Below are 13,970 nucleotides of genomic sequence, written 5' to 3' on the forward strand. Positions count from 1 at the left end.
ATCTGTCTTTTGTCTATGGGAGCTATGGCTAATCCACATCCCCCTTTCACACACACACCCTGTCACACACACCAACCAGGAGACCTAACCCTCCTTCTACAAATCCAGACACCAAAAACTACACTCTTATTTCTACCTCAGTCTTTTACACTTTTCTACACATTTCACCAAATTTACATTTCTTGATAAGTTTCGACTTCATATTCTTAATAACAGCAGATTTTTATAATCACATAAATGAGAATCCAGCCACAGCGTCGGTGTAACTGGTCGAAGGGGAGTCGAATTTATTGCAGAACTGAGTCAAAAATTCACCAGAGGGCGAATTTTAGAAATCTAAAAGGAGATTCTGCAGTGGTGTATTTCCTTTCCCTCCCTTTTTGGGGCTTTTTGTTCTTTCCATTGCTGTTCAGAGATGCCTCTCAGTCTGTCTGTAGGGAGCATGTCTGATATTTGCTGAAAAGGGCTGAACCCAGCAAGCGTATAGAGCCAGCCAGCATCCTTGACAGGCTATGGTAATGCTTTTCAGAAATACTCAGTCAGGACGTGCTGCACACTATATGTCAAATCACATTTGCCGACACGAAGTGAAAAATTTGCAAGTACAATTGCTTTTGCGGGAGCAGATGGACAATAGAAGTAGAGGCATTAAAAGAACTCCTCTGCTGCTGCTCACTGAAATAAACCTGATCGAAATGTCTGATTTATTTTTTCTCTCCCAGAAACAAATTTTTTGTATTTTTATTTCCTGTTTTCAAGCCCAGAATGGTCTGAAACGCTGTTTTATTCTCTGTTCGTTATAGTTGATAAGAGTCAGATTAAGATTTTTATTTTATTTATTTATTTTTTTTACAAACATCGACAAATGTCAGATTCGCTTTAATTTGTCTCCGCAGAGCTGAGCTTCTCTTGGTGGTCACGGCGGTCTACATCAAACCCTCTTCATGTAATTTGATTGAAAGTGTTAAGCCAAAGGAAGAGGGAGCCGAGAAAGGCCTAATTATCAGATACTGAGGCGCAAGAATGAAAATGTCTGTGCAGCTTTACTCTAGGTCCTTTTTTTAAGCGTTAAATTTTCCTACTGTATGTGACTGAAAAGGTTACACCGTCCTCTACTACACGCACTGGCTCACGTACAAATGTTCCACCTCCCATCCTGAGACAACATTTGATTTTCAATCATTGCAAATTTGTGCTACAGTACATCTGTACCTCTGCAGCTACAGCGCGTCCGCCTCCTGCTCAGTCAACGTTGCGCACTCCTCCACCCGCCGTTTACTGTCGCTAACAACTGCAACCAAACTTGATTAAACAGGCGGGGTCAGGCTACATTTGTTTGACTCAACAGACAAACATGCTAGGCAGCCATGATAAAGAGACTATGGGGGAGGTGTGTGTGTGTGTGTGTGTGTGTGTGTGTGTGTGTGTGTGTGTGTGTGTGTGTGTGTGTGTGTGTGTGTGTAGGGGGGGTTGATTTGGAAACGCCAGCATCTGTCCTGTGAAAGATGACTGAGCTGTTACAGTTAGAGCTTGAATTATGGCCCATTACTAGTTGCAATCCCTCTCCATGAAAGTTAATTTGACAAAACAATGAGATGACTCTGGGAGTAAAATGACAAATGAAGTTATTTGATCTGTGATATAAAAAAAAAAGCATTTTGCAAACGGTGATTGCTGTGGAAGCATGTGGAATCATCAGTAATGTATTATTAATGGCTTTGCAAAGCCTACAACACGTACAGGCTACTGCTGAGCTGCTTCACTTTCTGATGCTTCCTAACAGATTTCTGCTGCGATCTTTCACATTATTGAAAAGAAACATTAAAAATCCACAATCAATGAATTTTCTAATGAATATCAATGTCTGCATCCATACCACCAACAGACTCCTTACATTATGTTTATTATTAGTAATATATGAACAGTTTCAGTCGTAACCTGCACTCACACACAGATATTTTATATGAACTCTAGTTCACAGAGGAATTTCTCACATTTTTTGTTCCACTTTCTTATTATATTATTTTCTTAGCGCTGAGAAAATGCTCTTTAGTGCAGCGCCCCAGTCAGAGACGCCCACTGTTTCCTTTCAAGGCCATCACATTACTATGCAACCAGCTTTTACAGTACGGCTTAGAGCTCCCCAAGCAAATTGGACACCCCACAAAGCATCGGACAACTGTTGTCCCCCCACTGTGGGTCTTTCTGCAGGCACTCTTTATCAGGTGCTGAATGCAGCAGCAGCAATGAATGAAATCATAGGGGGTGGGGCGGCGACGAAGGAGGGGTGGGGGGGCATCATCGAGTGGTGATGGTGGTAGAGGGGGGTTCACTCACTGAAACCTCACAAGGATTCCAGAACAATCCGTGTGCAGGGTAGAGCCGTCCGTTTCCCACCTCCCAGGGTTTCAGGGTTTCTCTGTGCTGACAGGCAGGCAGGAGGGATTCGACAGGGCTGCCCCCTTTCTCCTTACTGCTTTCAAAGCCTCCTTTCCATTAACTCACCACGCTGCACCTCGCCTAATCTCTGTGACCTCTACCACAGAGGGGACTGAGATTTTTTTTTTTGGCCCTGTTTTTTCCACCCTCGAGACGAGCCTGCTGCCTCTCTGTGCAACTGAGAGCACCTTAGATTTGTCTCTCAACACTTGTGGTTTGGCACAAAAGTAAAACCAGAACTCAAAGTCTGGCATGTAAGGCAGAAAAGACTGGATAGAATCATCAAGCTGACGACGAGCTCTATCAAACTTCTCATTTTTAAAACCAGCACAAGCGTTGGATTCATCTCGTCTGTGCTGCAGAGATGTGACAAAGCCATTGTTCCAAAGCGAGTCAAGAAAAGCTATTTTTCATTTTGCTATTGATTTATTTTGCCTTGTCATTGATGGTGCAATTTGTGGTTCTTCTCTTTTGGTTCTGCGCTCGTTCTTTGTTGACAAGTGTATAATAATGGGGAATTATGCTGCCTATCGTTAACTCTTAGTAGTCAGGTGAAACACAACAGGCCCATTATCTTGAGCTTGCTAGTGTCTGAAAATGAACAGCGAGTAGCTGCTGCTCACAATGAACATTTCAATAAGCCCCACTTCCCTTCTCTCACATTATTTCCGTGGTGGTTGTTAAGCACTCAAGAAGCAGTTCAAAAAGACTTTTATCATACTGTATGTGTCCATTGTGTTATCTTGAGCAGCAGGCGGTGTGAAAAGAAATCTTTCATCTCCAGTTGTTTGCTGAAGTATCTGGTTCTCACGCGCTGGATTAAAGTGCAGCTGAGGTCGAAATTGCCGAGGCACTTGCTCAAGATGGCAGAACGTCTACTGGGGGAACATTTCTCCAGTGTAGAAATCAGTGTGTCTGGCTGTCTAGAGACATCCAGGATGCTTTGCTAAACAGGAGTTTATGCATTCTATGCACTCCTGAGCACAGATGGTGGAACAAACGCTTGTGATTACACTTTTCATTGAGCACAGTGATATGCATATTTATGTCTTTCCAAAAAAGGAAAGAACCATGTGATTTTCACTTTCATCTCCTCAAGTAGAATCATCAGAGGCAAAAATTCAAGAAGTTCAGATTATTTTGTCCAAAGAATTTCAGTCTGACCTGTTCGGACTGTTTGGTGGATGTTTAATCCTGCGGTATCAAACCATGAGAGTCTGCAGGGTTTCAAACAAACACTGCCCATATGATTTAGTTCCTCTTATCTATCTGATCAGTACAATCACCTGGTGTACTTGGTGGATGGAGCACACTTTGAGTTTTACACCTCTGCTTTCATCATGAGAACAGACAGTTTTAGCAAGGTGGATGAATCAAACCTCTTATCTTGGCTGTGATAGTGCTGCACTCTGCTTACTGTGAGAAATAATAACAGAAACACATTACTAACCGTCTGTATCTGTTCTTCTGTGGCCACAGGGAAGTCAGATCAACCAGATCCCCACCAAGTACAGCCAGGCGGAGTCGACCAAGTTCCTCATCCTCACTGTCGTGTCCATCCTTTGCATTGTCGGCGTGCTGCTGGCCTCCACCGTGGTCTACTGCCTCCGCCATCGGTCGCACCACAAGCTCAAGGAGAAGCTCACCAACCTGGGAACAGATACTAGCAGCGATGCTACCGCCACCTATCAGGTAGGAGGTGTTACTGCACCATCTGTGAATTAGTATTGGGGGCGAAATAAAAGATTTGGATTTTATTTTAAATTTTAATATAATATATAAAAACCATGCAATAGTAATAGAGGGTCATTCTTTGTAGCCTTAACTGACTTTATTTTTATTACTGGTGTGTTATACCCCACAAACATCTACTATAAAATCTAATTAAGTGGAGTCCTTCACTGGTAACGAGCAAAAATGCACAAGCTAGAAGAAACCAGAGTGAGAAACATTAAAAATAAACAATAAGTAAAATAAACTAACAAAATATATTTTTAAAACCCAACTTTTGTCTTTTCATTGACAGTTTTTATGCAACTTTATTATTAAAATAAAAATAATAAATATTCAAAATAAAATATACACCTAAATTCAAACCTTATTTTTCCTCTTTAAGACACAAACTCTACACATTTGCGTCGACGGATTGAGATAAGGAGTCCTGCTTTATCTCTGGTAATTGGTTTCAAACAAATCCTTCACTGTTTGAACCTCAATCAACCTCCTTTTTTATTTTATATTGACATTTCATAACTAGATTGATGCTGTGTGGTGATTGCTGAATGTACTTAGTCCCCCTGCTGTAATTTGTTGTTCGAGACATGAAGCAATATCACCAATCCAACAGGTTTTCCACCTCAAGTCATTTCCATTCCCTCCTGTGCTTGCTGTAATTATCCTTTGGCCAGAATAGCCGGGTGTGAAATTTAATTTACAGAATCCAATATTAAGTGGCTTTTTGAGCAAAGAATTAGATTGAGATTTTTCTGTCTCTCCCACTGACCTTTTCCCCACCATGTTTTTAAATGAGAGTGGTCCTGTGAGCATTGATTTTATAATGAGCCCAGCCCATCCCCTAAGTACTTACATTTTATGCTCTTCTCTGGGGATTTTTAACTCCTGAAAAAGACTGTGTTGCTGCGTCTAAGGTTAAAATCATCACAAGGGATGTTAATGATGACATTCTTCACTTTTTGTCTTGTTTACCAAGGAGGAAAAACACGGAAATATAAAATCAGAGAATTAAATTTGTGTGCCAACGAGTCTGATTTTAAAAAATCTAATTAACTGTATCATTTTTCTTTTGATAACAAATTAAAACAGGTCCCACAGACCCGAACGCCACACAAAGGTTAAATAGCACTAACTTCACACCTCACAAAATAACCGACTGGCATTTGACATGTCTAATGACGGGCTGACATTTCAGCTCTGCACCTCTCAGTCTGCATAAAACATTTGCTTTTCCTCCCTGTGTGAAACTTGTATTTATGTTTCTTGTGAGATTCACTTTGAGACTCTAATTGGAAATCGCTAATTAAAATTCACATGTAAGACTGTGTTTACGCATTATTTATCTGATTAATAGCTAACAAAACCGCTCGTGTTGCTCATTCTTGGGAGGTTTAGCGAGCTCTGCGTTGCTCAGACTCCCAAAGCTCTTCTAGTTGATTCTCTTTCCTCTGTCGTCTTTATCAAGTCTCGGCAGCGAGCCGTCGTCAGCCTCAGTGAAAGACCTCAGTGTTCAGCTCCCATCTTAGCCATGTAAGCCTCATCTCTTTGTCAGCGCTGCTGTGTAGAGGGGTTCCCTGGGCTGGATTCTTGTCTGTGTGTGTGTGCGTGTGCAGTCTCCAGGGCTACATGCAATTAAAGCAGACAGGAAGCGGCAGGCTGCCTGACGGCCTTACTACTGCAGCTCCTTCTTGCTGGCTGTCAAACCCACAGACACACACGGGCGTGCACAAACACACACTGTGTGTACGTGCACACACTCACCAGCTACTGCATGTTAATGATTCTTGCCCTTGGCACGTTTGTTTGAGGCCTTGCTTCACACACTTCTACACACACACACACACACACACAAACACACGCACATCATCTTCCATTCAGCGGTTCCCACTGAATCCCCTCCACCTTCTGCTCCCCGCTCCTCCGCTCCCCAGCTTGTCAATCAAGCGAGCCCATGAAACGGCGACATGGGATTGGCCGACAGTGACAAAGGAGCTGTTGATTGACAGGCGTCGACGGAGGAGCGTGTGCAGTGTGTAGGAGCGCAGGGCGGGGAGACGGTGGATGATGCTCGTAAGTCAGTCAGTCAGTCCCTGGATTACCCTGCTGTCGACACGGGAGCCTTCAACGTCACCATCAGTTTATCTTTACATCTGCTTCAAACTCCAAGTCTTTTTTATTTTATTCATTTATTTACTTATTTTACTTTAAAGTACAAGAAACTATCTCCCAGCAGGAAAAGATCTTGATCACAGTGGAACTCAACTGCTTGGATTTTCAACAAGTCAAGAGATATTATCGTGAATGAATGAATATTATCTTCTTATCCACACCATGAAACGCTTTGGAAACCAGTGAAGATGCATCTCGATATATCTGCATATTTTAGTTTTTAAGATAATATTAAATGATGAGGATGTTTTTACGAGATTCTTTTTCATTGCCTCAGTTGGCGTGCCTCACACTGTCTGCTTTCTCTGTGTCTACATTGAATTTCAAGGACCTCCACTGGCACTATAACATCATCTTAACGGTGCAGAACGCATTTCTTCTGGTATATTTCAATTAAGATTAAACAACCAAACAATAACTCTTGTCCCCAGTTCTGTCGTACATCTTTTGTTTCTGTCAGTTCTGTTTTTATTCTCTGTCTTATTTAGTTTTCCTTTGCTCTGTCATCATCTTGGGTAAATACACCACCCATCTACCAAGAATCTGTTTTATTAATTACATGTCAAACATTTAATCAATATTTTGCTGCTTGTCTCGAAGTCCTCTTCTAAGCTGATTTAAGTGAGACATTATATCAGTATATGGTACCTGATTTCATCTCTGGTGTAGTCGTTCTGCAGTAATTACTGCTGTAGTTAATGGGGCAGGTCAGTGGGTCATGCTCTCTTATGTTCATGTTGGGTGATTCTTCAAGAGTGAATTTGATCCCATGCCACCACAGGAAGTAGTTTAGTGATGTGTCAAAAACAGACGTCCCTTCTGTAAAAATTTAGATCATTTGTCTTTTGCACTAGCCGGTTATTATGACCCCCCATTAGGGACTAAAAATACAGTTTGTTTAGACACTGATAGTTTCTATTCAAGTGTATTAAAAAAATACTTCTTTATGAAGCTGCCGTCCAGAAACTGGTATCTCCATTGATCCTTTACCAGTTTCTGTCCTATAGGTTTTTCTTCTCCCCTTCTGTTGCTTGTCCCCCACCCTCCAGTGTCTTCACCATATTGTGTCATGTTCCCTCTTTAATTTGTTTGTTCAAGCTGAAAGGCGAAGCACTTGGGTGACAACCCCTACTTTTGTTTTGGTCAGAAGGGCATGTAAACAGAGGCGCCCCTGTGGGCCCAATGGGCCTGGCTGGCACATCCCAACCCCCGAGTCCAGCCTTCTCCCCCATTAGCAGGTTTTTATAAAGAAGGGCACACTGGTGGCACATGCCTCCTGACACTGACACGCCCGCTGTTGCCCTGGGGGTGATGCATGATTTGAAATGGTCATGTGGCGCCAAGTGGATTCTCTGGCATGATGCCCATGTGAGGGGGTTGTTGGGGTTTCTCTTTCTAACCTTTATTCACATGCTCTGTTGGAGCACTGACGCACGTTTCCAACTTTGCAGCAGAACCGTTAATACTTTTATTGCTTTCATGCTGACCACTCCCTTTCTTTGTACCTTAGCTGTGTTTATTGATTTTCTTTAAACCTTTTGGTCTTGAAAAAGTATTTTTGTGTCAAGGCTGTTATTTCGTTTCAAGCCAGCAAATAAAATTATTGTCAGGACATAAAGAAAACTCATGTCGGTAGAGAAGTGTTTATTTCAGTTGTCATGGGAAATTTAGAACAAATCCCATTTTTGACATTTTGTGGGTCGATGACAATCTATTTCTGTTTGAACCAACTGTGTCGTCCATGTGCAGCTGTGAATTCTAATAGAGGGTCATAATCATACTTTTAAATGTCATTATTTTAGACTCTGCCATTAATTTGAAGGTTAATTTTCCAGACAGACATTTGTAGTTATTCAATTTAATTCAGTTCAGTGTTATTTGTATAGCACTAAATCCCAACAGACGTCATCTCAAGGCACTTTACAGTGTTTAAGGTTTAAAATAAAATATAACTGTATACAAATTATACAGAAAACCCAAAACAGAGCAGGACTAGAAGAAAGTGGAGAGGAAAAACTCCCTTTAGAGGAAGAAACCTCCAGCAGAACCAGGCTCAGGGTGGGCGGCCATCTGCCTCGACTGGTTGGGGTGAGTGGAAAGAGGAGAGAGAAAAGAACAGCCGACAACAAACACAACAACAACAACAAGCAGTAAAAGCACTGGACAGGTTGGTGGAACCAGTAACTGCACTGTGGAGATATACAGCTCCAAGGAAGAGGATACCTGCAGAGGAAAACAGAGAGGAGGAAACACAACTAAAAGAGAGAGAAGACACAGAGTTAATGACATGAAATTGTCTTTAAGATAAGATGGAGCTTGATTATTAAGGACTTTATATGTCAGGAGAAGTGTTTTAATCTCTATTCTAGATTTTACAGGGAGCCAATGGAGAGAAGCTGATGTAAGAGAAAGTTATCAATTTATTTGTACCTTTAAACCAATTTTAAAAGACTTAAAGCTTCCTAGAATCCATCATGTTGAACACGTATCCACCTTTATTTATTGTCAAAGTTAATGCAATCAATAGAATGGTTGCGTCGGCATAGATTTAGAACCTGCCTGCTATAAAGAATCTCAGTAACGGTCTGTGCAGCTGCAGCTACTCTGACAGAAAAATGTGTCCAGAAGACAAATTTATAAGCTAATATACACGGGTATCCGGAAAAGGATGATTTCCTCTTTTGTTGCATTCAAATGTCTGCTGTTTGGCGAGAGAGTGACCTTGAATGCACCAGCAATGATGAGTTTTCACAGCCGTCCCTGCATCTTTAAGATGAGGACAGTTCCCTGATATTTCACTTGCTGCTGCGGAAACGAGCATGAATGTGTTTCTTGTTAAGCGTCTTTGTGAAACCTACTACAATGTAAAATACCAAAAACAAAAACATGTAGGCAGAGCAGCAAAATGCACACCAGACACTCATCCAGATCATAAACCACAGTGATTAACGTGACGCGTCTCAGCACCTGATGAAGTGCGTATAGTTGAAAATCAATACGCTGTTAAGATGCTTGTGTTTGTATGGATGCAGCTCGGGGAGGGGAGGTGTTGCTGCTTCCCAGATACTGTAAATTTTACACAGTTTAGACTCTAAACCTGTCCCGGGTTATATTGTTCTTTCAAATTTTTGCCTTTTTGTCCTCTAATTGGCTCTCAGGAGGAAGCCATTTTGAAGCCATTTTAATTACATCATAAAAGAATTTGCTGCCACGGCAAAGTTCAGCGTGTGGGCTCGTTGAAATATGAATACTGTGTTTCTCTCCCCGACAAATGCCCCACCCTACCACCCCCACCCAATTCCTGTGAGCAACTAGACCCTGCATTGTTTCTGATTATGCTAAAAATGGGCTAAAGCTAATGCTCCATGATGCCCCAGCTGCAGCTTCGGATGCTATTCCCTCTTGTTTATACGTCTTTTTGCTTTTACATTAAAATACTACAGAAAAACTACCACTACTACTACAAAAGTACTGCAAAGTTGAACCAGAAGATAGAACATCATCATCAATACCACATTATACTATATGTCTCATTATCTAATAAGGGATAAAATACAGTCAACTTGAAAAATGGAACAAAAACAATGTTAATTATGGTTTTAATGGGGAGCCTCATTCTACATTAATCCAGTTATCATGCAGCTATTAAAGACATTTGTCATTTGGACATTAATCATCTCAGACAAAATAATTTACAAGCACCAAGTAACAGCTTTATCATAATCCTTAAATCATACATTTCTATTTTTTAATCACATTTAGCCTCAAACTATTAATGACATTGACAAAACATTTAAATAAAGTAACTGTAATATTGTTTCTCTAAAGTAATGAAGCAGGGGAAACGAGAAATAATCAGATCTGGAAACAAAAGTTGATCTAATATGATCACATGTGAAAAAGTGATTAGAAACCCTTAAAACGACGAATCAGAAGTAAGTATTCAACAAAGCCTCTTATACTGTGATGAAAATCGATCGATGATGGACTGTTTTTGGATTTTATTTAAAACTGATCAATCATTTAATCTGTTAATAACTGTGACCACATCAACAGTCAAACTTGAAGCCAGTCATTATTTGTCAATGTTCCTGATAAATGACATAAATAAAAATCAGTATTGTTGTTTTCTAAAAGGAAGTCTATAAATACAACACTGCAGAATATATTTAGCTCCAGCTCAGTGCTTCCTAAAGTATCTGTCTTTCCTCTCTGCCCTCACATGGAGGCATGTTTGTGTTTGCCTCCCACCAGCAGGGATGTTCGTATCCTCAGGCCACGTACCGAAACACTTTAATAACGTGGACACGTTTATGAGTCTGTGTCCGAGCTCATAGATCAGCGTCAGCGCGCCGACCTCCGAGAACATCAGTCAGATGAGATACGGATTAATGAAGGCCTGCTCACATTACCTCCACCGTCAATCAAGCACACCATTAGTTAATCATCGGCATCTCTCTCATTAAGAAACACAGATTCCCGCTGAGATTCAGCCCAGGTCTCTTGTTGCAGTCAGTGTCCCTGTGATGAATGGCTTCTCATATAAGGACCTGGTGACATTTACTGTTGTCTCCTTCTAACTTCAGTTACATGCACATGCAGTGATTTGTTTACTCGCCCAACATTAGATAGAACTGGGCAGTTAAAGTCTTAGAGGAGGATACTGTGATCACAGGGGCTCAAAGCAAAACAGTAGTTCTCATAAGACATCATCATTTGTTGTACATTTTATTTTGTGCCCGGCCTTTGCATCATTCCTCTAACATGTAGTTAAATGTTAACATTTTATTTAGACATCATCTGTGTTGATGTCTCCAGCATGAAGTGCTGCAGTCGTTCTCTGCAGCACAGTGAGGAACCCGCAGAGAGCCGTGTACAGAGGGTGTGTACTTCGACATGGTGACAACATTTTATTGTGGTCACATATCCAGCAGACAGAAAATGACAGTCTGCTCAGGTGGATGAATGAAGACATTGTGTTTATTGCTGAGAGACTGACTGGCATGCTCTGCCAAAGACTCTAGAAAAAGTTTTTTTCTTTTTTATCTTGCTGAGCCTGCAAGTTGTTTCCCACTGACATTGTGGGAGCTGGCAGGTACACCGCAGTTTGGGGTTAAGTGTGTTATACTAGAAGATTTTGCATCAGTCATTATTCTATAATTCTTACCTAGATAGTTGTATTCAGTCTGCAAGACGTCAACCAACAACTCATAGTGTTGTGGTTTTATGATTAGTGATTTACACACTGGAACATAACAAAGCTTTACTGAAGGTTTCATGAAGGTTGAACCATAACGAGGTCAATTCTGATAACAAATCCTGTTTTCTGTGTCCTGAACGGCTCGCACACACACACACACACACACACAAACACACCTTACACCCTTTATTCATAAAGATTTTCTTGTTTGAATTGTTTTCTTTGGTACAGTGCAGCCACTCTTCAATTATGTCATTTCTAAATGGTGTTTTCCAAATCCTAAGTTACTGTTACGACACAAGTGGCTCCTCATCACATGACGATCATGATTAACCTGAGCTTCTCTTCTGTAGGAACTATGTCGGCAGCGTATGGCCGTCAAACCTCCAGCTGAGCGCCCGGAGCCGATTTCCTCCCGTATCAACAGTGTTTCGTCTCAGTTTAGCGACGGTGGTCAGGCCGTCAGTCCCTCAGCAAGGAGCAGCATCTCCTCCTGGAGTGAGGAGCCTGCCCACTCCAACATGGACATCTCGACTGGACACATGATACTGGTGAGTTTTATATCAAGTTGTCAATTAGAGTTCTGAATTAAACTTAATAGAAAATCTATAGTCAACAATGTGGATGTGACCTTGCTAAATCACCAAGTCATCACTGAAAATGTGCATGAAATTGTATTAATGATATCGAGAAGGAACTGTAAAAATGTAGAGATTTAAAAAAGGGTCGAGGTCTGAGCTTCAAGTTTGCACAAAACCGTAGGGTGACTAATGGTTTTAAATTATTCCATGTCCTTGTTTGGCACAAATGAATCAGTGGAACTGACGTTAATGTGCAAATCTTATCCACCCACCCCTCATATTACACATCCAGAGTTGTTGACGAAAATGTTGACCCTGACTTTTACGGAATAATAGAGGAGGAATGTGTATTTTTAAAGGAGGTTTTTATTGCAAATGCCAAAAAGAACAAACTGTTAATTCAGTTCCTCCCAGCCTTGCTTCAGACTTCTGAATTACTGCCCACACCTCCAGGTTTTCTTTGAAATAGGTCTGGTGTTGTGCTCATTGACTGTTTCCCACAAAAACAAGCCCATGAGAGCTGTGTAGGCATGATCAAGAATGGGGTTGCAATTGCAGTGTAATTGCAACATCTATAAAAAATTACAACAGAAATTGCTGCAGAAATGGTGATTAGTATGGATTAGATGGATGCAGCTTTCAAATCATCACAAGTCTTTGAACATAACGACAAACATTAAGTTAACAGCTCCTAGGAACCCAGTCGCTGTGTTGATGAGTGCGTCACTTGTTACTAACCAAACACATACCCACCCTGCCAAACAGCATCTTCTCTACATGAACATGAAGTAAAATGGCAAATCACCTTCACCCCGTTCTATCCTGCAGACGAACATTTCTATTGAACCTTGGTTGCATTCCATCGAGCCACCATTGAATCATTTCAATGTACAGCTAATCACTTCAGCCTCCCACCATCTTCAGTACAGTCCTCCACCTCGACCCCTGCTTCTCCACTCATGATGAAGCTGACGAGATGCGACAGGGCTTTTTTGACGTGTTCAGTAGCACAGAGATGCTTGCACCACAGTTGTGATGAGGAGAAATGACTCTTCACAGACCTGTGCTGCTGCAGAGGAGCTCTGTTGTTTTACTTTCTTTTTACATGCACCCACAACACAACATGATGTTTGATGTGCTGAGTTCACACGTCGATGAAAATAGATTTGAGTTTAAAGGTCTCAGCATCTCCAGGTATGTTTGCTTTGTCTGTAGATGAGGCCGTCTCTGCAGACGTGGCGTCACCTGAGAAATGGGAGAAATGGAACGAAGTGTTCACTCATATTTTAAAGTACTGAATTTGTTGTGTGGGCCACAGTCTGGTCATGGAGGTTACTGAATTCGTTAAAGAGACTAATATGTAGGTTGTGTGAAAGATGGAGACGTGGATCTGGTGATGATGATTCATATATTCTGTGTAGGTGATGGAGATGAATGTTCTTTTGTACTTTAGTGCTAATATTCCACTTACTGTAAATCTTCTGCAAAGAAAGATGGTTCACATCCAGCTGAAGCAATATTTATACTCAGTAATAAGTCAGTAATGGATCAGCTGTGTTCTACAGTTTTTTACTTTATGAGAGAATTTATATTGACCCCCTTCTATCAGAGCTTATGTTTAGTAAACCTAAGATGTGTCCTGAACATGAATGGACTCTGTTTAATTGCAGCTCTGCTGTTTAATGCTCATAGATCCTGTACAAATTGACCGGGTTTATTAAGAACCTTCTGTGTTGATGAGGGGCTGATGGCATATTTACCTTTGAGCCCACGTTTCTATCAGATCAAGGGAATTAAAAGGAATGAGCCACTCGGAGAGAGTATACTCAGATTCTGGTGTCGTCTGT

At 41.2% G+C, this 13,970-nt stretch overlaps 1 protein-coding gene across 2 annotated transcripts in view; it reads left to right on the top strand.

The window, feature by feature from the left end:
* Window positions 1–13,970, top strand: part of LOC113172008 (receptor-type tyrosine-protein phosphatase N2-like) — a 146,565-nt gene that overhangs the window by 102,654 nt on the left and 29,941 nt on the right. For both annotated transcript variants that reach the window (XM_026374785.2, XM_026374786.1), the window contains 2 exons: window positions 3,919–4,131; window positions 11,896–12,093. In XM_026374785.2, coding sequence (XP_026230570.1) covers window positions 3,919–4,131; window positions 11,896–12,093 — 411 coding nt within the window. The remainder of the gene's footprint in view (window positions 1–3,918; window positions 4,132–11,895; window positions 12,094–13,970) is intronic.

This window comes from Anabas testudineus, chromosome 17 (genome assembly GCF_900324465.2).
Source record: "Anabas testudineus chromosome 17, fAnaTes1.2, whole genome shotgun sequence".
NCBI classification, from domain to species: Eukaryota; Metazoa; Chordata; class Actinopteri; order Anabantiformes; family Anabantidae; genus Anabas; species Anabas testudineus.